The sequence below is a fragment of the Chelon labrosus genome, assembly GCF_963514085.1.
Source record: "Chelon labrosus genome assembly, chromosome: 17".
Classification (NCBI taxonomy): Eukaryota; Metazoa; Chordata; class Actinopteri; order Mugiliformes; family Mugilidae; genus Chelon; species Chelon labrosus.
Window position 1 is genome coordinate 3,989,441 of NC_140350.1, and position 22,717 is coordinate 4,012,157.

The 22,717-nt window shown below is 41.0% G+C and overlaps 1 protein-coding gene across 1 annotated transcript; it reads left to right on the plus strand.

Annotated features, from left to right (window-relative positions):
* Positions 1 to 22,249, plus strand: nectin3b (nectin cell adhesion molecule 3b). The gene is made up of 7 exons (XM_084564873.1): positions 1 to 119; positions 6,775 to 7,122; positions 8,921 to 9,220; positions 9,839 to 9,956; positions 11,540 to 11,691; positions 13,862 to 14,528; positions 21,960 to 22,249. Coding segments are annotated over exons 1-7 (1,665 nt in total). The 5' UTR covers positions 1 to 40; the 3' UTR covers positions 21,961 to 22,249.
* Positions 22,250 to 22,717: the final 468 nt, after the last annotated feature.

Here is a 22,717-nt window from a genome sequence, read left to right on the forward strand (position 1 = left end):
CGCTGTGGTCCTGGAGCAGGAGACTGCGCTGCTTTTGAAAATGTTACCGTCCTATCAGCGGAATAACCTCTGGCAGCAGAGCAAAGTTGCATTATTTCACCTTTTGTTCAGTATTACAGGTGAGTCCTGAATTTTGTATGGTAGTTTTATTTGTTCGACCACCGCTACACAGAAGTTTTGAGAGGAGGACCCGGCTGTCTCGCGCATCTTGCAGAAATCTCAGAGCGCGGGTCGGAATAACTAGCTGCCCCCGCGTGCTTTAAGTGGCGATTAAGTTTAGCAAGTTTAGCGAGCGTCGTTTAAAGACTAAAACTTGGTTACAAGTTCACTTTAACGCCACAGAGTAGTAGCTAGCCGGCGCCAACGCCGCGGATGATGGTGCGACCCAAGGCTGCCATAGAAACAGTCCACGGAAACCGCCGAGCAGCACAGACAGTGATATTCATTTATATATGCTGTTAGCCAACCTACACTTGGGTCATTGCAGATTCAGTGGCAGCCATATTAGCTCCAGAAACATTTTCTTTTAAAGTAACAAGCTGCTTTGTCGTGTGCCGCTTTTGTAAAATGCTTAGGAACTTGCACTGGCGTCACCAGAGGGGACTACGCTAATACAGCACCCCCTCATGTAGGGATGAGGGTCAGGCTCCATGTGGCTGCTGTCCAGCCTTAGCTCATTATGGTTTAATCAAGGTGTGGGCAGTCCACTATCGGCACCCTGGAATACGACAACTTTGTGTCAGGTGCTGTAGCGCTCCTGTATCAATCACTCAAAACCAAGAATAATACAGTTTAACTCCAAATGTCGTCTTATCTAACACATCGTGCGCCTTTCATACAAACAAAAGTCAGAACTGAATTATAAATCTGATCGATTATAAGGAAGATTGCTACATATGTAGTGTATTTAAAAGGAATCTTTTTATGAGAATGTCACATCTACAATTTCATCTTGGTGACTGTTTGCGGTGTCTAATAATTCATTATTTAGTCTCATGTCTTTGCAGAGACACTGGCAGTGCTAGGGTGAATCTGGCCAGACCAGTTTCCTCCCCACAGTGTTTCTCATGGTAGCAGAAGCATCTATAATAGGTTAACTGAACACTTTTCAGTCTAAAATAATAAAATGCAACAAATACAAAAAGGAGTATTCTGCACATTCCGTGATAGTTGTGTGCATACCCAGTGTTACCACTGTTTCATACTGTAGAGAGTCACTCTTGCAGTTAAGCAAATGATCATTGCGCAGAGAAAAATATCTCTGGGCTTCCACACTAGGATGAAACTCAGTACGTCTTCAATAACTCCTCCTAAAGACATGACATGAGACATAACAAAAGTGACCCAGAGATCATTTACCACATTCTCCTTGTACAGCATGTTCCTCCAAGTCATTACCAAAATCTCAAAGTCCGCACCCAAACACTTCAGGACTCACAGAGTTAACGTTGAGGTGCGGAGACAGGTGCCCATTTATTTAGGTTGACTTTACATCTGCTGTAAATTTCAATGAGGGCTTTGACCTTGTGCATATGTTGAATGCAAAATGGATGCACACATCCTTGGAGTTAATAATGTTGAGGCCTTAAAGGGGAGCAAACACTGTTTTCTTACATTGTGATGTTTTTGATCCAAAGTGTTTCATAAGAAAATACATTGGGCAACATCTAGGGCTGTCACGGGAATCGATTCCTCAGTATGATGTCAGTGTCAAAATTCTCATGGTGTGACGATACTTGTTTTTCTGTTGAAAGGCAAAGTTCTGCCCCCTTCCAGTTGTTCAGTTGACTATTGGACTTGTTTGAATTGTGCCATGAATTACATATTTTTTCAAGAAAGTCACAATTTGATGTTAAGATATCATCATTAAGTATCATTTAGTAATCTTCTTTTTATAGTTTTATATTCACACGGCTTTGTGACACACTGTGACTTCCTTGACTTGCAAATTAATATTTTTAATTGGTAAAGAAATGGAATGAAAAAATGAATAATGTCCCATGGTGCTCCACCATGATCTTTGTCTCTCAATAGTACTAAAAGTACTGCAAGTATCGAAGAGTCATGTAATCAGGGACAAGTTTTGCTACGTTCACACACTATGAGTGACAAAAGCTACAACATGGTCAGCATAGCCAGGTACAAGTGATGGTCAAGCTCTCGTTGCCGTTGATGTCACCCTTTTAAATGTCAACTGGTAAAAAAACCCAAAAGAAACGCGTATTGATTGGCTGAATCGAGCTTCAAATAAGTTGATGCATTTTGCCCATCATTCAGTTTTGTCAGTTGAACATTAATTGCAGCTTGTTGCTGTGTCATCTGCCAGTGTGAATGCAGGATTAGACAACCAAAGCAAGCAACATCTCTGTGAATTCACAAAGTCTAAGCTAGCTTATTAGGTAATGTAGGGCTAACACTCATGAGTGCTGGGTTCTACTGATAATTTTAGTAGGCTACTATCATTACTGTTCAACCTGTCAAAATACAACGTTTTGCATGCACATGTATTGGGACACTGTGTGTACAGCAGCATTTTAAAATAATTTTTTGATCATTTTTGAAAATTGGTGTTAAGGACCATTTTCGTCTTTATACTTAGCATGTCAGGGCATAGAAACTTAAAGCGGACAGATACAGAGTCTTACCCTGTATTCATCTTTCAAATTTGATATGTTTAACCTGTTGGAAAACCATTACCTGCTTTATGATCCAGCAGACGTAGAGCAACAATAGTTTACAGATTATCAGTTAATTAATCTATACACGTTAAAGTCCGTTAAACAAATCTGTTCAAATTACAGTTTACATTGCTGCCCCCTGCAGTTGCTTATAAAATATATATTTGTCACCACTGTGCTTTCGTCTGTTTTCACTTAGTAGATACAAGCAATGCAAATAAGCATTCTCTACATTGATCCACCAGTTAAATAATTCACAGAAATGAAAATCATTCTTAGAGGCCAAAAGATGACATGAAGGTGCAAGAAGATCTGACTATCAAATGACTTTTCAGTGTTTTCAGGTCCTGCTCTGCACAGCTGGCTCTGCCACTTCCACCTAAACCCCATCACCATTTATGTTCGGATATTCGCTCTTAACAAGACACGCTGCCCTCTACATTGTACTCATATTAATACACTTGCTGCCACATAAGTGGTGCATGTGAAGGTAATATTGACTAAAGTGAGAACGCGCAGCAGAGTGTCCCTAGGGAGCAATATGTCCTTGATGCCAGGATATCTATAATCTGGTTCCTAGTCTGTGTGTCGATGAGACATATTGTGTCGAATTTGCAAACCAAACTGAAAGTGTCTAGTGAAGCTGCTCTTTCTGTGGATTGCAAGAACTTGAAACATTATTTTCTCTGTCTCTGAGAGCATAAGAAGAAGAAAGAAGGAGTCGCTGTTGCTATGTCAAGATAGGCTTCACATAAGATCAGATAGACTTTGCCCTTATTCTCGTCACTTTTTTTTATTCTGAGTTGGAGAAAAGGAGGCCACGCTTATGTAAGGTTGTCGTCATGTCACCAATAAAAATTTAATACAGACGCTATACCTCTTCCATTATATATTCAGAGGGGGGAAAATACTGCCTTTTTTCCTCTCACTATGCTGCTATTTTTGACCTCCAGTCTTATCATTCAGAAATCTTCCAGAAGCAGCTACCTTTTCCATTAAAGGGTTTGCAATTAACTTAAAGTACAATACACAGTAGTCGACATGTGTAATGTATGTTCCCATATTTTATACAAAACACTGTTCAGACAAGCACATATATTGCGTCATGCTCTCATTCAAAAAGGCTGCATTTTGTAGGTACATGGTTTATAAATTTAGATTTTTAACCGAAATGAATTTGTGGTGACTTGCACATTATGTGCAATTAACCAGTTTATCTAAATATGTTCTCAGGTTTCTGCCTCCTTGTTTCACTTGACTCAGTTCCTTCCTTCCTTGTTTAAGGGATGCTTTGTTTGGGGTGACTTGCTAATTAACTTGAGCAACAGAACCAATAGCAACGATCGCTTGGGGCTATTCCTTTATGTTCAGCTACACTCCTCAGAGGGAAGCTCAACATAAAGCAACTGGGAACTGTGTGTAATGTGAAGTGTGGGATAAGCTTCTATATCTTTTAGCGTAGCTCCACAGCTGGTGGTCCAGTCAGATCATCCGCCCTCTTTGTTCAGTTCTTGTATTTTTAGTGCTAGTATCTAGTGGTTTCAAATGTCGAGAATCTTTCCAGAAGTAATGAAAGTCTATTGACTAAAACACTTTCTTCCCCTGCCCCTCTATTGCAGTGCAGACTATGTGAAGGAATGTTTTGTATTAGATATTGTAAGCTAACAGCATGCTAGTGGAAAAGAATACACATACAGTCACGCTCTTGATAAATCATTTAAAGTAGATCCAGATTGGTTTAGCCTTGCTGTGGTTTGGTTTGACAGAAATATTTGCCTCCCTTGGCCGCTTGTACGTACTTCTGTGCAGCCGACTTAACAGCAGTCATGAAGTCACAAAATGTAATCTTTGAAATGAAGACTGAAATACATTTTTTTTTTACATTTAAAAGAAGTGAATATAAGGCTGGGCAAGTCAGATCATAATGGTTTGTGTATGTATGTGCATCTATATTTTTAGTGTGACTTCAAGCCAACCCTAAATAGCACATAAATTCCCACAGTGCCCCCACAGCTGAACTTTTCTCCACTGTTTCTCTGACACAGCAAATTCAGAAAGTATTCCAGCCCCTTCACTTTTTGTACACTTTATTGTGTTGTAGGTTTAATTTTGAGTGGATGCATTTGCATTTTTGCCCATTAGTCTGCACTGAATAGCCCGTTTCTGTCACCACAGTGACTCATGATATCTACTCTGCCAAAAAGAGACCATCACCATTTAGTATTCTCAAATAAATATTTGGCTTGTATATACATATTTATTTGTGGTTCCATCTGGAACGACATATGGAAATTGCTGAAATCTGCCATGTTCACATTAATGTTCTTTAATAAATATTTATAATATAATGTGCAATATTAATTATTATCAGATGTGACAAAAGTCTGGAGGCTCTAACGACTAACCTTGTAATTACCCTGTAAACCTAACAGGCAAAATTGAATGAACAAGTTGCATTCTCACAAATGTAGTCCCTTTCCCCCCCAATAACAGTAAAATTAGAAAAATAAATAAATAAAAGCATTCGTGCTATATACTTGAGGACAGAGAAAGTTCCTACTGCAGTGCCAGTATTTGAGGACATGGCCTTTGAGACGGAGATTGGTCAGAGACAGAGCTGGTTTTGGCCAAACAACAATAGAATATTTGGAGTCAGTTGCCAAGCAGCACAGCAGGTTTTGATTTATGATGATGTCTTCCTGCTGGAAGCTTGTTGCAATTAGAGATCAAGTTGAAAGCTTTGGCAGTCTAGTGGTTCTATATTTTCTTTTTAAAACAGTAATGCACTTCCTCTGTGTTGTGTAGTGGAATCCTGATGATATGTTTCCTTCCACTGTGTTCCATTCGCGTCTTCTCTCTCGCCTCTCCTCACTCTCAGCCCTTTCTTCTCTCAGGGATGATGTCATCGTTGTGTTAGCATATCTCTTCCCTTCATTTTTTCTGTCGGTGGTAGTCTGTTCTCTTCATATCCCTTTGACCTTCCTCAGCACGACAATGAGCTCCTGCTCCCAAGACATGGCACATCTCTGACAAGTGCAGGTGACAGGGTGCATGGGTTAGTTATATTTGGACAAAAGACGCGCAGACAGTCTGCTTTTAATTCCAGAATTCAGGTCAGGAGGAGGAAAGCTGTAGAGACAAAATAAATTCATCAATGGCAACTGTGAGTCATACAGTATTTGTTGAGGAGCCCAACGCCTGCTGTGCTGGTATCAACTTTTGATTCTAGTCTGATACCCACAGATGGTACTGTACCGGTACGGATATGAAATAGACTGCTGACGTCAGCGGTACCACCAGAAATACCCTTTTCTCACTAATGCTTTTTATGGTATTTGCGATTTCTCTTTCACTATCAGATGGATTACGTTCTGTAAATGCTGTCTGACACTGATAAATAGAAAAGGTAATGTGTTCAGTAGTCTCTATTACAGACTAGACAAATGAATTTAATATTTATCAAAATGATTGTTTTTTTGAGTCCTCAGTTGGGGCTGCAGCTTTGCTTGATTGTCCATTATTATCATGTTAGTAAAACACAAAGTTCTGACTGATCTGTTGATGTTTTTACTCTGACCTGACTAAAAGATTTTTCATTTCACAGTAGCTTGAAATACGGAGAAAGAGCAGTACTTCTCATTTGAGATGTTTGAAGCAAAGCTGCAACAACTCAGTTTGATTAATCAAATCAGTTAATCTATCATTCAGTTAGTTGATTAGTAGAAAATATTTACCAGCAAGATTGATAACTGATTTATTGTCTATCTTTGACATGTTCACTCATTTCACAAATATAAATATAGAGTTTACAAGATTTCTGCTGGTTGTCTTTAGTGGCAGTAAACTTAAGTCCTCACAGATCTAATGATTAATTCATTAAGAATATTAACATATTGTATTTTATATCTAAAAATCATTTATTTGCAGGTATAAAATTCTCCCTCTGTTTCTCAACACGAACAAATAGACCTTCTAGTTGATAGCGAGCATTGTACAGTATTAATGTGTCATTTATGATAGTTTGTTAATGATGTCAAATTATCCCAGCCTGACATCCCAGCATACAACCAAGCTATTTTGTGTGTGTCTTTCACAGGTGTCTGTTGCAGTCAGGTGGTGGTGCCTCAGAGGGTGAGCGCTGTGCTGGGGAAGAATGTGACGTTAGAGTGCAGGGTGGAGGTTGGCTCAAACCTTACCCTCACTCAGAGTTCCTGGGAACGCCGTCTGCCTTCTGGCTCCGTAACAGTGGCTGTCTACAACCCAGAGTTTGGAACTTCCATCCCTCCAGAGTTTATCAATCGCTTGTATTTTCGCTCGCCGTCCTCTCACGATGCCACCATCGTTCTAGAAAACGTGGGCTTTTCGGACGTCGGGATCTATACCTGTAAGGTAGCAACATTTCCTCTGGGAAACACTCAAGCCTCCACTACAGTCAGTGTACTTGGTAAGTATGTGTGTGCTCTTCTGTATAAGCTGTACAGTTCCACACATATTTAGCAGACATGTACATGTCCCTGACACTTAATTCTTATCTGAATTTTAGTAACGTGCCATTTGGATTTCTTTATGGGGCCTGTTTTTACATTGGAAAAAAATAAATACCTCTACAACAATACCCTACAACCAACCAGGGTAATTTTATTATAAACAACTTCAACTCCACGACACTAACATGGTGTGTGTGACTACGTCGCTGTTATCATCTGTCCATCACTGCATAAAACGTTTTGTCTGGCCCAGGAGATCTTTGCCGGAGCATGTTCGGTTCCCAATGGAATGATTGCAGACCAACTTTCCACCACAAAATATTTGTGAGCTGGGAAGTTGGGTTTTTACTTTTTTTCTGTAAAATGATTGCAAAAAAAAATTGATAATAGAAAGAGATAATAGAAAGTATCAGTCTAAACGTCAAGCTCTGGATTGAGCTGTTCCAGCACCAATGTTGAAAATGCCTCCTGTGCTGCCAAGTTCTCCAGTCTGTTTACCAATGCAATACTACAATTTTCCAGTGGAGTATATTACCACATTGCTGGCATTTTCTGAGTAACTCTGGGTTATGTTGCACGACAAGAAATCAATTCTTCATTGGCAACACAGCTTAAATGGCAATTTACATTGTAAAATATCACCTGTCTGTACAGTATGCAATGGCACAGTTTGGAGAGCTGTTACCAACTCTATTTTCCACACCAGCCATCAACTATAACATCTGAAAAATCGTCACGCGAAAAACTACCACTATGGCAAAACAGGAAACAGGGATGGACTAGGGAAGCAAACCGCATTTAAATCATGGAGAAAAAAATCTACTGTACTATTAAAATTTTATGGCTGCTGTTTTTAAAAGTGATGTTAATTTGTTCCCCATTTATTAGTGTTCTTTTTTTAAACACTGATATTAAATCAGTACTTGGTACGCAAAGGTTAGACATCAACCCATTGGGTTGTATAGAATCATATTGGAATTGCTGTATGGGTTGATGTTCGTACTATGACTATAAGCAGTTTCCCAGTATTTGTGAAATATCAAAATAATATCAAATAAGATGATTTATGGAAATAATTACATGTTCGGTGCAATTCATTTTTACGTTGGACGAAAGGTATAACAAAAAGACACAACAAAAACATCAATAACTAAACAATACATTTCAGTAAAGTTAATAAATGCAAATTATTGCACAGCCCTTGTATCTGAAGGATGCCTTGACCTCCCTGTGACATTTTAAGTATGCTCTTCTGTAATAGGATGTCTTCTTGTTAATGTGTCCATTCCCTGCATGGTACTATCATCCTCATTGTCTTTAGAGGAAGATAAGGAAAGAAAGTCACTCTTCTATTCGGTGTCTACTACCAGTCCCTGTATTGGAGAGCCTTTTTGTTCAATTTAGGAGCAATAGCAGGTTCCAGTACTGCTGTTTTCAATTTTGCCGAGGGGATTACCCTTTTTGTTTTCACTTGGATCATGGGTTGTCAATGCTGGTGCACAAACACAGTGTGTGTGTACTCAGTCTGTTTTCACAGAACAGATCACATGGGTGGCTAGAGCTGCTAATGATGGGCTGGACTCGGTTGTAGTGGAATGAGTGGAGTGAAGAGAATGCAGCTAACGATGCAGGCAAAACAGAAATGTAATGTGAGCATCTCAAACCCTGCAGTTAACTCGGAAACAACCTCAGAACTTGAAATTCCCCTGTTGTTGTTTCATCCTTCCCTATTTTTTCTCACACTGTACATAACAGTTGAGCCCAAGGTCTACGTGTCTGCTGGCTCGACTGCCCTGATCGACGGTGGCAATGAAACTGTGGTGGCTACCTGTATTGCCGAGCGGGCTCGGCCCCCTGCTGAGGTGTCCTGGGAATCCAACCTTTTTGGCCAGTCAGAAGTGCAGCTATTTGACGATGTCAATGGAACGACCAGCACACAAGTGCGCTACATCTGGCAGCCCACACGTCACGTCCAGGGCCACGCGCTTACTTGTGTGGTCCGCCACCCGGCTCTGCAGAGCGACTTCAGGATCCCCTACCAGCTCAATGTGCAGTGTGGGTATATGAGCGGCCTTTTTTCTATCAAATCAACAACTGGACAAGTGTAATAAAGTAAATTGCTGATCAATATTGATTCTGTTTAATTTCATTACAATTTATTTGGAGTACATTAACAGTTCATTTTTCAAAAACGGCCTACACATAGTAATTACGGTTACGGGCTGTCCTTGTTTGTTTTTTTTCCCCAAAATCCAATTTTCTTAAGGCATTTCTATGTCAGTACATGTCTGTGTGTGCCCTTAAACTGTCAAAAGTGAAAATGTTTTCTGTCAGTAAGTCCCTGTGGATGTTAGAGTACTAACATCCAGTACTGTATCTGTACTTTGTGTGGCACAAATGTGTCTCTGTGTACCAGATGCAACCAGACTTTTGAAAGGGGAAAAGTGACCTCCTTGAAAATCTTTTTTTGTTTGACAGATGCATTTATCTTTGGTCTGTGGCCGATGCCAACTACAAAGGGTTTTCCACTGATTCAATGTATGGCACTGCAGAACTATGATACAATATCACATTTTAAAGTTTTCCTACCAGTCACTGGAAAATGTTTTTCATAAGCACAGTACAGAAATGAAAACTGTTTTCTGAAGTTGTTTCTTTTTTCTCTGATTGTAGTTGCTCCTGATATCACAGTTGTGGGCTATGATGGAGACTGGTATGTGGGCCGCGAAAATGTTCAAATGATGTGCAAAGCCAATGCAAACCCACCGGCTCATCACTTCAGATGGATTAGGTGTGTGTATCTGTTTGTTTGAGAATGATGTTTTCTTTATGTCTGTAGTTAAGACAAACGTTGAAAGAGCAATAGTAAATTGTACTATGAGTGTTAAAGTGAGATATCCAAGTTTACCTCAGGATGTGACCCAATATACACTTCCTGGCCAAAAAAAAAAAAAAAAAGTCGCCACCTGGCTTTAACTAAGCAAATAAGTACGGGCCTCCTATTGGATAATTACTGCATGGGTGATTATCTTTCAGCTGGCAACAAGGTATTTAACTGATGCAATGAGTAGCTTCTGATTTCTTAAACAACCATGTCTAAAGACACATCCTGTGGACGTGGAAAAGATATTAGTTGGTTTGAGAAGGGTCAGATCATCATCATGCATCAAGCAGAGAAAACATCTAAGGAGATTGAAGAAACTACTAAAATAGGGTTTAGAACTATGCAACGCATTATTAAAAACTGGAAGGATAGTGGGATCGTCTTTAAAGAAGAAATGTGGTCGGAAGAAAATCCTGATTGATCGTTTGGTTCAAATCAAAGAAAACAGTAGAACTCAGGGCTATGTTTAATAGTGAAAGTAAGAGCATTTCCACACGTACAATGCAAAGGGAACTCAAGGGAATGGGACTGAACAGCTGTGTAGCCTTAAGAAAACCACTAATCAGTGAGGCTAACCAGAAAAAAGGGCTTCAATTTGTTAGGGAGCATAGAGATTGGACTCTGGAGCAATGGAAGAAGGTCATGTGGTCTGATGAGTCCAGATTTACCCTGTTCCAGAGTGATGGGGGCATCAGGGTAAGAAGAGAGGCAGATGAAGTGATGCACCCATCATGCATAGTGCCTACTGTACAAGCCTGTGGGGGCAGTGCTATGATCTGGGGTTGCTGCAGTTGCTCAGGTCTAGGTTCAGCAACATTATGTGTCCAAAGAATGAGGTCAGCTGACTACCTGAATATACTGAATGACCAGGTTATTCCATCAATGGATTTTTTCTTCCCTGATGGCACGGGCATATTCCAAGATGACAATGCCAGGATTCATGGGGCTCAGATTGTGAAAGAGTGGTTCAGGGAGCATGAGACATCATTTTCACACAGGGATTGGCCACCACAGAGTCCAGACCTTAACCCCACTGAGAATCTTTGGGATGTGCTGGAGAAGGCTTTGTGCAGTGGTCAGACTCTCCATCATCAATACAAGATCTTGGTGAAAAATGAATGCAACACTTGACATTGCAGAAGCTTATCGAAGCAATGCCACAGTGAATGTGTGCTGTAATCAAAGCTAAAGCTAAAGGCGGTCCAACGAAATATTAGAGTGTGCAAACTTTTTCCTTTTTCTTTTTTTTGGTGGTGACTTTTTTTTTTTGGCCAAGCAGTGTAAGCTGTTGCTTCAATTCAGCTCAGTAGATTTGAAAATGTATCCTGAAAATGTATCTTTTACTCATTTAAAACCTTCAAATAATTGTTTCAAGTTTTAGTGCATTATTCATTCTTTTTTAAATGTCCACGTGCATGATTACATAACAAGATATTTGTCATGGGAATGTTTCTCTTCGCCTAAATGTTTGTGTCTCTTGTGTATCCCAGACTGGACAGTGAAATGCCAGAAGGGGTGGAAATAATAAACAGCACTTTGCTCTTCCTGCGCCCCCTCCAGCGGAATGACTCTGGAGTTTACAGGTGTGAGGTTGCCAATGACATCAACCTCCGCAGTCGGGATGTGCGCATTCTGATACAAGGTGAGCGGAGAATACACACCGGAACACCGCTGACTCCTATTGCCTTGTCTTCCCTTAGGAAGCACTGTGTGTGCATGCACGTCACAGAGAGTATCACTGCCTGTGACATTGTCCTTCAAGCTGAAATGTGACACTGTATCACTCTCGGTCATTCTGTACATAGTGACAGTAAGCAGTCGCCCATGGTACAGTGTGTTGGCACTGATATTAGATTTATTCTTAATTGCATGTTGATTAGCCTTGATTAACATTGGGTCTCCAGATGTCAAAAGGGGTGTTCCTAGGCCAAACAGCTGCAAATAGTTATGGTCTCTTCAGACCACAGTGCACTACTTCTGCTCTGTCCTGCTGGCTTGGCGTCTAAGTATGTCGTGTCTCTCTGTTGTGTATGATGAGCATGTTACTCTGGTTTCACAAAAACTCTCTTGCCTGGGGAAGCTCTCCTCCTGAATGAAGTTCTGATTATGATGTGATTTTCTTTTTCATCTCTCTTGCCTTCTTTCTGTTTCTTTTATTTCTGCATGTGTCATGCAGTAAGAGGCAAAAGCCTGCAGCCTCACTGTGAGATGATGTCCCAGATTCATAAAACATTAACCAGTTCTTTTCAACTCCTATTTATTATTTATCATCCATATTTCATTTTCCTTTGAGAGGACCTGTATGGGTGTTCACAAGCTTACGCATGTTGGTGTAGCCTTCTTTGTATGTGTTGCTGTGGGTGTGCTCATGTCGGTTCACTGCCTCTGCATGGAGTTGTACAGTTCATATACTTGAAGACTACAAACCTCCGGGTTCATGTTTCTGATCTCTCAGATGTGAATCTTTGCCTCACATCTGGCCTGGCACCGAAGTTAAAGTGGCAGAGCAATTTTGCAGCACCATTAAAGCTTTTAGACTCTAGATTCTTTCCATTACTTTTGCTTCTTATGATTATAGCCTTTGGCTTGTCTGTTTGTGGGTAAAACCACAGATCCTATTCATTTTAATGTCAGTGTTCCATTTGTTACATAGTGAAAAATACACTAGACCTGTAATATGTATAGGTCTTAAATGCATATCCTCACACGAGTAAAACATACTAAACAAAATTATTTGGTCATTCCATTTTTAAAAAGGTTAGCCCAGCAGAGTGAAAGGGATCCCTAATACCATTGAGTGTCCTGGAATGAATTCTTTAAAGTCTTTCTTCACATATAAAAGTTAAACCCATTTGTACATTTTAAACCAGTTATTTTTTCTTTTGTTCAGCTTTAAAAAAAATAAATAAATAACTAAAAATAAAAATAGTTTCAATATCCAGGTGAAAAATACTGCCTCTGGTAACCAGCAAAAATATGAAAGCATTTCATTTAAAGCATTTGAAAGACTTGTTTTTTCTTCTGCCTTCAACTTTAGGTCCCTGTTGTACTTGTTGTTTGAATTACATACAAGATATTGAGAAATTCAGGAGTCTTAGATTGCTTCAGTAGTCTTGGTTTGTTCTTTTACCCTCACAATTTCCAACAAAGAGTATTCAAGCCATACAAATAAGAATGTAGGTAGATATTTTTAAGTAACTATACAATTTGGTTACCAAGCAACAGAAATTATACTGCAAAACATTAGTCTATAAAATAGTTGTAAAGATTACTCACATGTTAAATTGTTTCATTAAAGACGACACTGCCTGCTATGACCAAACTGAAAAACAATATGTAGATTGTGATGAAAGATTTAAAGGCCTAGTTAATACATATTCAAGCCATGCCAGATCTGTAATTACTTTGACTAGTGGGCTTCAACTTGGGAGAATATTAGACCCTACTACGCTTGTAGTGGTAATTTGAACTTGATATGGTGCTCATTATTTTAATGAAGCAGTGCTGAGACCCTACTCAAGACAAGCTTACTCATTCGACCGTCATCTAATATCTTGGTTGTGTCAGCCCATTATCCCCAATTCTTGATTTTTATGTTTTATTTACTAATCTGTATGTAATAACAAAGGCTGTCCACAGAGCCTTTTCAGACATGAGGCTGCTGTGAGCATGTAGGCTGTAGTTTAGTTGTTTTTGTCAACCTATCCCTACTTAGTGAAAGGCTGTTGTAGTTGGCATTGATATTCTCTGCTTCTCTGTTCATCTCTCCCGTTCACCCTCTATTCCCCTCTCACCCTCCTTCCCTCCATTAGATCCTCCCACCATGCCTTCCACCATAACTGCTCCTGTCCTAACTGGCTCCTCCTCCTCCTCCCCCACCTTTGTGGATGATAAGGGCCATGTCCTTCTGAGCTCCCCGACACTCGAAGCCCTACCTGAAAGTAATCTCGGTTCCATAGTGGGTGGGGCCGTGGGAGGCGCTTTGTTCCTGCTCCTACTGTTGTCTCTGGTTGGCGTGTGTTACCTACGGAAACAACAGAGCTTTCATGGGAACTACTACACCAAGCAGTACCTTGGCCACAATGATCTCCAGAAGGCCCCCACGCAGCACGAACTCCACCCGACGAAAGCTGGCAGCAGCTCCCATCATCGGGACCACGACCGCGAAGAGTGGGGTGACCGCCAGCTCAAACATGAGCGTGACCGCCGTCACCATAGCGACTATAACGGAGGGGAGTATCCCGTTAATGGGTACACCAGGGCAATGAGGGAGAGCAGTCGTCACAACCATCAGCAGAATCGCCATCATGAACGCACACAGTATTCTAGTCCACAGCAGGCCAGATGTGCCAGATACCCTCATTCACCTAAACCACATGCAAATGGTTCCCCCTACCTGTCAGACGACTGCTACGATAGTGGGCCCGAGGGTGATTATGTGTCTCACACAGATGGCTCAGTCATCTCACGCAGAGAGTGGTATGTTTGACAAGCTACCTGGTTCTGCAGGAGCAGACATATAACAGAAATCAGAAGGTTTTGTTTTTGAAATTAGGAAAAACATCGTATTGCTTTTCTGTAGTCACACACACTTCTACTAATATCTTTTCTGTAGTTCCCTTGTTTCGGTCAAGCGTCCTGGTTGACACTTGGGATATTTTTCTGTTTTTGATGTGGACAGACTGTGGACTATACAGCCAGTTTGACAGTCAACATCTCCATGACTACAGAAGCGGACAAGTTACTAGTTTGTGTGTGTAGAGACTAATGAAAGATTTGATTTATATGTTGTCTCTGCCTTACTACATGGACCGTCACAATTTGTCTTCTGAGTGGAGGCCCTGGGGGCTTCTGGTTCACATTTGATTGTTTAAGAATTTTTTTTTTTTTGTTGGTTTTTATAAAATCTGCATCCTTTGCTTTGGACTGTATGTGTCAATAATGCTTATATCCATTAGTTTGTCCTTAACTGATGACCTTTACACATTCGTGGTCATAAAATGCATAGTACTGCCTTTTGCAGAGGTTTATAATGAAAGGCTTGTTTCCTACTGAAATCCTTACTCGTATGTAAATCACTAAGGATTAATTGTGAGCTTGAGGACTTGACCTCTGAATGTCTTGGTGATGTGTGAACCTTGATAGTGTTTCTCCTGCTTTTACGTGGCTTGTCATTTACCCCCAAGAGGGAGGGATTGCCAGAGAGAGAGCAGGAGGTCTGCATGAATGGGGCACAGCCCACCATAACAATAGAAAGGGTTTGTAATACTGGTCAAAGACTTCAGTTGCAAAAACAAATGCCACACAGTTGTACAAGAGGAAGCAAATAGGAATAATATTTCTTCAGTGGCAGTTTAGCATATGGATGATTTACTCATTCATGGAGTTAGCCCCATATACACATTGTCCTGTTGACCATCAGATGATAATGGATCTGTTTGAGAATCTGAACTCTGGTACTTGACCAGGGCTCTTGTAAATTCAAGAGTGCTATCGACTGGGGCATTGTTTAAAGCAGGCTACAGTGTGGCAGTCACCATACGCTGGCCTTCTAGTCACAAAATATTTTGTTACACAAAGAAATCATTCAAGAGTGCAGCCGGTACACTACCACACTCAAACACTCACGGGCAAATTTCAGTAATCTGAGTTACCCATAGAAACAATACATGATCACGTCACAATTACAATCTGAGGCATTAATAAGCTTATTGGCGCTTAACAGTCAGTGAAGTGTGCAGCTGCATGCTCTGACATTAACAATTTTTTTTTTTTGCATTTAACATTTGTTAATACTAACAGTTAAATATACATTATGTAGGCTAATTAGTATTTTGTGAAGGAAGTGTTGTCACCCTCACCTGTGATTATCAGCACTTTGGACTTTTCACCACAGCACAGGGACAGACAATGTATTGTAGCACGTCATTAAATCATAGCTATCCCTTGAGTATATAAAATAAATCACCATGTTTTTTTTTTTTTGTCTTAAACATATCTTAAACTGGATTTACAATTAAATCCGCATTCAGTTAAAAAAGAAGGCACCATTTTATTGTCAATCAAGACTGATAAACACTGCAGGACAAACCAAGTACTGTGACTGAACTAGGGAGAAAGTGTTTTACATGTCAGTGTCTTTAGGCCATGGAGCCTTACTGTAGTAAGTCAGGGCTCAAAGATAGACATAACTATTAATTTCAGTTTGTATACAGATGGAAAAAAATAAAGTATTTTGGCACATGCACCTGTTTACCAGTCTGCGTGGAGGAGATCCAACAGTTTCTTTCATGTACACTAGTTGTGAATACTTGCCAACTTTAGTAGTATGGACACTCATGCAATACTTGCTGCAAGAGGCCAAATATTAGTTGTATGTATAAATACGATGATGATGATGTCTCACTTAGTATTACTGACTAGGTAACAACTGATCATTAGCTTCTATAAATGACTAACGTATCACTGTATACAACATCTTGTAGCCTGAAATAGAAACGAAGAGATGCTTTAATATTACAGTAACAGTTGTCGAAATGGGAATTGGTTATATTGTCATGATCCCTTGCTAATTATGTGTCAGGGTGTGAATAGTGTGCAGTGACGAGGCTGCAGTTGTCATCATCAGGTTTGACAATGAGCTGCTGTAATTTATAGACGGAGAATATGACCCCTAACTGGAATTCAAGTTTCAAATGCTGTGCAGTACAGTAGAAGTAATTATCTGCGCAGACAGAAGGTGCACATTTCAATAACTACCTGAAGCTTCACGACGTTACAAAAAGAATTCATATTCCTACTTTAATGGGCCATTTTTCTGCTGTCAACACAGCACAATGCAGAAAATCCATATAACACATATTTCATTTGCACTAATTCCTTGCTAGAAAGTAGTTGAACTGAAAACATTGTTTATTTAATATTTGCTTAATGGTACTAAAAGAAATGTTCCAAACACTGACATAGACGAGGAGACTAATATCTAAATGAAATGTGCAGATAGTTTTTTGTTCGACCCTTAGCCTCATTTAGACCAGTGAATTAAAAGTATTGATTTTGGTGCCACTGATACCTATTTATTCTGCTTCTCTGGTCACTTTAACATAAATGCAGAAGATGACAGGAAGCACGGCAGCCTAAACCCTTGTTGTGTTTGCTTCTATGCACTAAGAAGGAAATTCCTCTAATCGATATACTATTTTTGCTTGGCTCGTCAGTTTGGAGCCCTGCACCTGGATTAATGAAGTTCTTTTGTACTGTGACATTTTGTATAGAGATCAGTCATCAATATCCTTACCTTGACAAATGTCCTTCACTTTGGATTGAGAATTACAACTAGTGCCTTAGATACCTAGATGAAACGTTTTCTTTATTATTGTTTACTTCTGTATGTGAGAACCTGTTTTGTTGTCGTGGGAGGTTTATTTTCTTATTTGATTTTCACTTTTCACCCTAAGAGGAATTCTCATAGTGCCATATTCAGTATTCTGCCCTTGTCGCCGTGATGGTTAATGACACAGTATATTTGAAAACTAGAGGCATTAAGAAACACAAAAAGACAAAGCTTGAATAATTCTGGATGTAAAATGAGTTACATCTTCTCTACTTCACAGGTGTCTGTCAGGGGTTTGGGTTCCTGTAGAGTCACTGTTGTTCAAAGAGCTGAAGAATTTCCTTCGGTCTCACATTGTCAATGAAAAGCACCTTGTGGTCATGTTTGTTTTTGTACATACAAAAGAAAATGTAAGTTTCTTGAAGAAAAACAAAAAGAAGTATTTATGTCGGTGACAGCAGTGGAGCATTATTTTGTCGGTCTTTTTTGAGATACTTTAGTTCAATAAAGCACCTTAGCACCTGTGAGTTCTTTTCTCTGGAGCTTGCCATTACTCAGACTGCTCAGTCTCAGCCTCTTTGTTCATCTATAAATGACATCATCTCTAGCTCCCGAACGCATAATGCTGCATAACATCCCCCCACACCCCAAATCCAGCTCGCATATGTGGGACGCCGCGCATGACGTAATTCCAGATCATTTTTTCCTCCCTTCATCTGATCTGTTTTATGAGGAACAAAGAATGATTTCATATTCTGATTAATTTCTGTTGCCATTTGGTTATGTCCTGCTATACTGAACTGCTCCCTCTCCACTGGTATGTCTGTGGTCGGGGGAGACCCAGCACCTCCTCTGCTCTCTGCCCTCTTCATCAGTCCTAGTTTGCTTTGTTTCAGGACAGAAAGGCCCTCGCTCTCCCCTACAGCTCCCCTCCTTTGTGAATCCGCCACCCTCCCACCCCGGTGTCTTTCTCCCACTGTCTACCAGCTGGTAAAATTAAACGCTGAGTGTTTCTGACTGGCCCAAAGTCCCCACTCTCCAGCCCATTGACTGTCCCCATGGCAACAAGCTCATCTGGAGCTGCTGATGGAGGCTGTCTTCCAACAAGCTCTACCTGGCCACAGACAGCGGAGGGAGAGCGATGCAGGGGCCTGCGCGGAGCTGAAAGGTTAACTGTGCTGCTGTGAAAGGCAGAGGCAGAAAGAGAGAATTAGCTACTGGAACTGAAAATGGCCCATTACGCTCTGCTGCACTACAGAGAGAGATCCTCCGGCTGGAAGGACGTATCGCACCAGTGTGACCTTGACATTGTTAAGCATGCCTCAAGACACACTTCCCCTTAAAGCCTTTATTTCCGCTGACCTCTCCGTCTCCTACTGATCTTATCGTGGTCAGCGCACTCGTCATTCTGACCTTGAAACGGGGGAACGCTCGGTCTACACGGTGGAGCGGGCGGCTCGGCACCAGTAATGATGTCAGCCGCTGATGCTTGAATTAGTTTGAGGCACCCGTGGTAGGAGAAGATCGGCACACTTGCTCTTTGCCTGCGACACAACAGTTTCCAAGGATACTTTTCACAACACACAAAGGAGTGAGCGAACGTCTCAGGCAGCGCACAGGGATGCAGCGCTGACAACACGGTGTGAGGGAGAGACTTTGATATTGACTCCCCGGTAGAGCTGGTATCAGACTCAAAATATTGAAATGGTGCTCTAACCTTCCTTCCCCCACCGTTATTACACAAGCCTCTGCTCCCTGTGGGGTCTGTTGTCTTGGCAATGGCATGACGCTTGAGGTTTAAGAGTTGAGGGGGGGTGGGGGGGGGGCACCATCTCTTGCTCCCTTACTTCCAGGAGGTGTGGTGTGTGTGTGTGTGTGTGTGTGTGTGTTTAATTCATAATAAGTCTGTCTGGGACTTTGACCTCCCTGAGCAACAGCATGCACTTCGCCTGGCTTCACAGGGATGATGTTTGTGTGAAAAGTGCTGAAGTAGGAGAGAGACAGAAAGAGTCTGGAGCTCCCAGTGCGGCGACAGTTGTTCCAAAACTAACAGCAGTAATCCAAGCCCCTCCAGAGTAGATGGTATTTGAAACAATAAAATGTTCATGTGGGTGAAAAAAAATGTGGAAACAGAACATGCATGAATATGTTTATGAACGTAATCATCCCATATGAATCTAATATTTAGCTTATGGTTTCTAAGAGATACGGTGCATTTTCTAAATCTTCATACCTCAAATTTGCCCATTCAGAGAATTTTGTTCAAGGAACATGGTGCTCCATGCCGTAGGTGCTCCATGTACCTATTACAGGAGTCTTTGTAACACCCTGTGAAAGTCCCTGAAAGTGTCTGTCAGCAGGCATTAAAGCAGCCACCTTGATGAACTACATTTTTAAAGACATTTTGATCAACTCAAGAGGCCCTTGTCATAGTTCAGCTTCCATCAGAGCTAATCGAATGGTTATTAACTGTTGGAGGACAGCTTGAATGGAGACAAGGGGAAGGGGGGAGGGGCAAAAAGGAAGAGGAAGAAGTGGTTTTCAGCAGCAAGCGCAAAAATCCCACCTTCTTCAATCTGCATCATAATTGAACTGTTATTTAGAATTCACATCTCAGCACATTATTGATTTTTCGTCCCCCCCACTCCGACAGCTAAATCAAGTGGAATTGACCATTACACATTTTGCCTCCTCTGTCACCTTTTGTCCTCCAGTCCCTTCAGTCCTTCAGTGTCCCACATTCACAGTTTTACACATTAGTGCTGATCGGCCAAAGCTTGCTGTTCTGCCAGTTTAATGCATCTTAATCACGATTAATCCTAATCCCCTCAGTGGACAGCATGGAGCATATGCAAGCATATGGTCTAACAAAGCTAATTCCACATACTGAAAAGATTGAGGAATAACACCGTGTGTATGACCTTATTATATCATACCAATGATATTTACTTAAACCTTCACACATACTGTCGGGACACAATAAAGCAAACGTAAGACAAACAGCCCTTAAACACAGCTTTGATACAGCCGACATTGTTTAATGTGGTTTAATGTTTACAGATGGCTCTGGCTTAAGCTCGATCTAAATTGTACTTATTTGCTTTCCTGTCAAGAATAACATGAGAAAAATGATACAGTTCAAATGTTTGTCCTCAATAGACCACTTGTTTCTATTTAGCTTCATATTGACCTTGCAAACATGACATGAATTTAAGTCTCACTCACAGATTTTTTTTCAAATCATTTGGGCGGGCTTTAAGAGGTGATGGACAGAATAGTAACAGCGATGTCGTCATCCACGTCGTCATAGCTCTGAATGGCCCATAATGAAATCCCCATGGCGTGTTCCAGGCTTCTGATAAGGATCGAGTCTGGCTACGTCAGGCTTGGTGTTAACAGCAAATGTGATTTAATAACAGCTTAACATACTTAACAGAGTTCTGGATGCAGAGAACAAACTCTTGTCATTTTCATACAGAAATCAGCTAATGGGTGGCATTTTTCCATCATTTCTGTGGCTGACTATGATGTGATTGTAAGCACAGCAGGACACAGTGCAAGGCGCTGCTTACCTCTCTGAGGGATGGACGGTGTAAAGTCTGTTGCCTGCAGCTCTTCTTCTTACAGCTCATGTGGCTGCTTTTTCTTAGTCCAACACACTCTGCACTACTTCAGACTAATCCGCTGTCAAAAAATTGACAAATGGACTGCAGTCATTTAGACGCATTTTTGTCTAGTTCTGGGTCTCAGTGTTCTGTCCACTGTTTCAGTAGAAATAGTGCAGGAATAGCAAAAAATTACAGTCTTTTATGCAATTTTCACACTTTCGTCAGGCCACGGGCCACATTATTCCCTCTGGCGGGCTGCTTTTGGCCCGCGGGCCCTATGTTTGACACCCCTGACTTAATTTCAATTCAATTTCAATTTCAACTTAGATAAACCCTTTCTGTTTTTTTTTTTGTTGTTGCAACCAGTAACCACCAACATTTCCCAGACATGTGCCAGTCAGTCAAGTTAACTGTTTTTAGAAAGTTACCTGTTCTGTCAATCAGTTTCAGATTGTAAATCATTTAAATAACACCCAAGTTTATAGGTCTCTTTTTTAGAATAATAACTAGAATAAGAACAGTAACACACTGAGCATATTACAAGAAGCTACAGGCCTCTCCTTTTTTCTAGTAACCAAGAGATTATAGTCCTTGAGCACAGAGAGCTCTACTTGTACTCTTCAGAACTAAATGTGCTCCAGTTAACAAAATAATCTTGCATGTTGCATTTCACAGCATTTCAAAAATTACACACAGCGACCTGTAAGATTGCAACAATTTTCTTGTCAACAGTACAAACGTCAAGTGTGTCCAAGTCTAAACTGCTGTTGCTCTGCATCTATGGAGCTCAGCTTGCACTGGGACTGAGACTGGCTGCACTGTTAATCCTCTGATAATCAAAAGAGAATATCATGAGCTTTTCTGAGCTTTCATTCATTCACAGCCTGACTCTGTTATTCGTCTCCTGTATATTTTCACGTTGATGTTATTGTGTTTTTTTTTGGGACGTTTCTCTCCTCCCTGTCTCAGACCAGTCTCAAGCCGAGAGGTCAAACTCCATCACCGTGGCCGGAGCCGTGATGGGTGCAGTCCTCGCTCTCTTCCTCAGCGCCGTCTTCATTATTGTGATCCTCACTGCCCGCAAGGCCCCGCCGACAGCCTTCACTGACAAAGTGTAAGTCCACCAAATAATTCATGCTGCTGAACATGCTCGCCTGGTTAATTAATGACATGATACCTGGCGAGGTGACTGAAGCCCACTGGTGGGTTCAGGGAGTTGCTCCTTCCTCCTGTGGAGAGTGCTGCAGCGGAGAGCACCCTGGAGCAGGGAGGCTGCGGGACAAGGTTGAGGGGTGGCACATAATTGCTGTCTTGGCAGCGAGCCCTTGTCCTATTTAGTTCGGCCTGCTCCTATAGTGCACCCGCACTCATGTTAATGTAAGAGCAGAGAAGAATAACTTTGACGTTAAATTATTTACAAAAGGAGCTGGGTCGCACCCTGAGTGACTACGTGTGTGTTTTCTTTGTTTTGTATGTTGTGTCATTTCTAAATAACTGTGACAAAACAGGACCTTTTAAGATGAAACCTCTTAGATTTGAACTTCTTCTGACTCATAGAAACTCGAAGGTGTCCTTTATGTGTCCAGTACCGCTGAGGAGCCTAACAGTGATTGTTACCAGTGGACCATATCTGCAAGGTTGCAGGTCGGCCCCCTCATCCATCCCCGTTAGTGTGTGATGAGCCTGCACACTCCCAACTGCAGGCCTCAAGCATTTCTCAAGGAACA

Bases quoted from the DNA above. Each gene is read 5' to 3' on its own strand.
- nectin3b (XM_084564873.1), top strand. From the start codon at position 41: ATGTTACCGTCCTATCAGCGGAATAACCTCTGGCAGCAGAGCAAAGTT. The intron at 9,957-11,539 runs GTGTGTGTATCT...TGTGTATCCCAG, and splicing joins CATCACTTCAGATGGATTAG to ACTGGACAGTGAAATGCCAG. The intron at 11,692-13,861 runs GTGAGCGGAGAA...TCCCTCCATTAG, and splicing joins TGTGCGCATTCTGATACAAG to ATCCTCCCACCATGCCTTCC.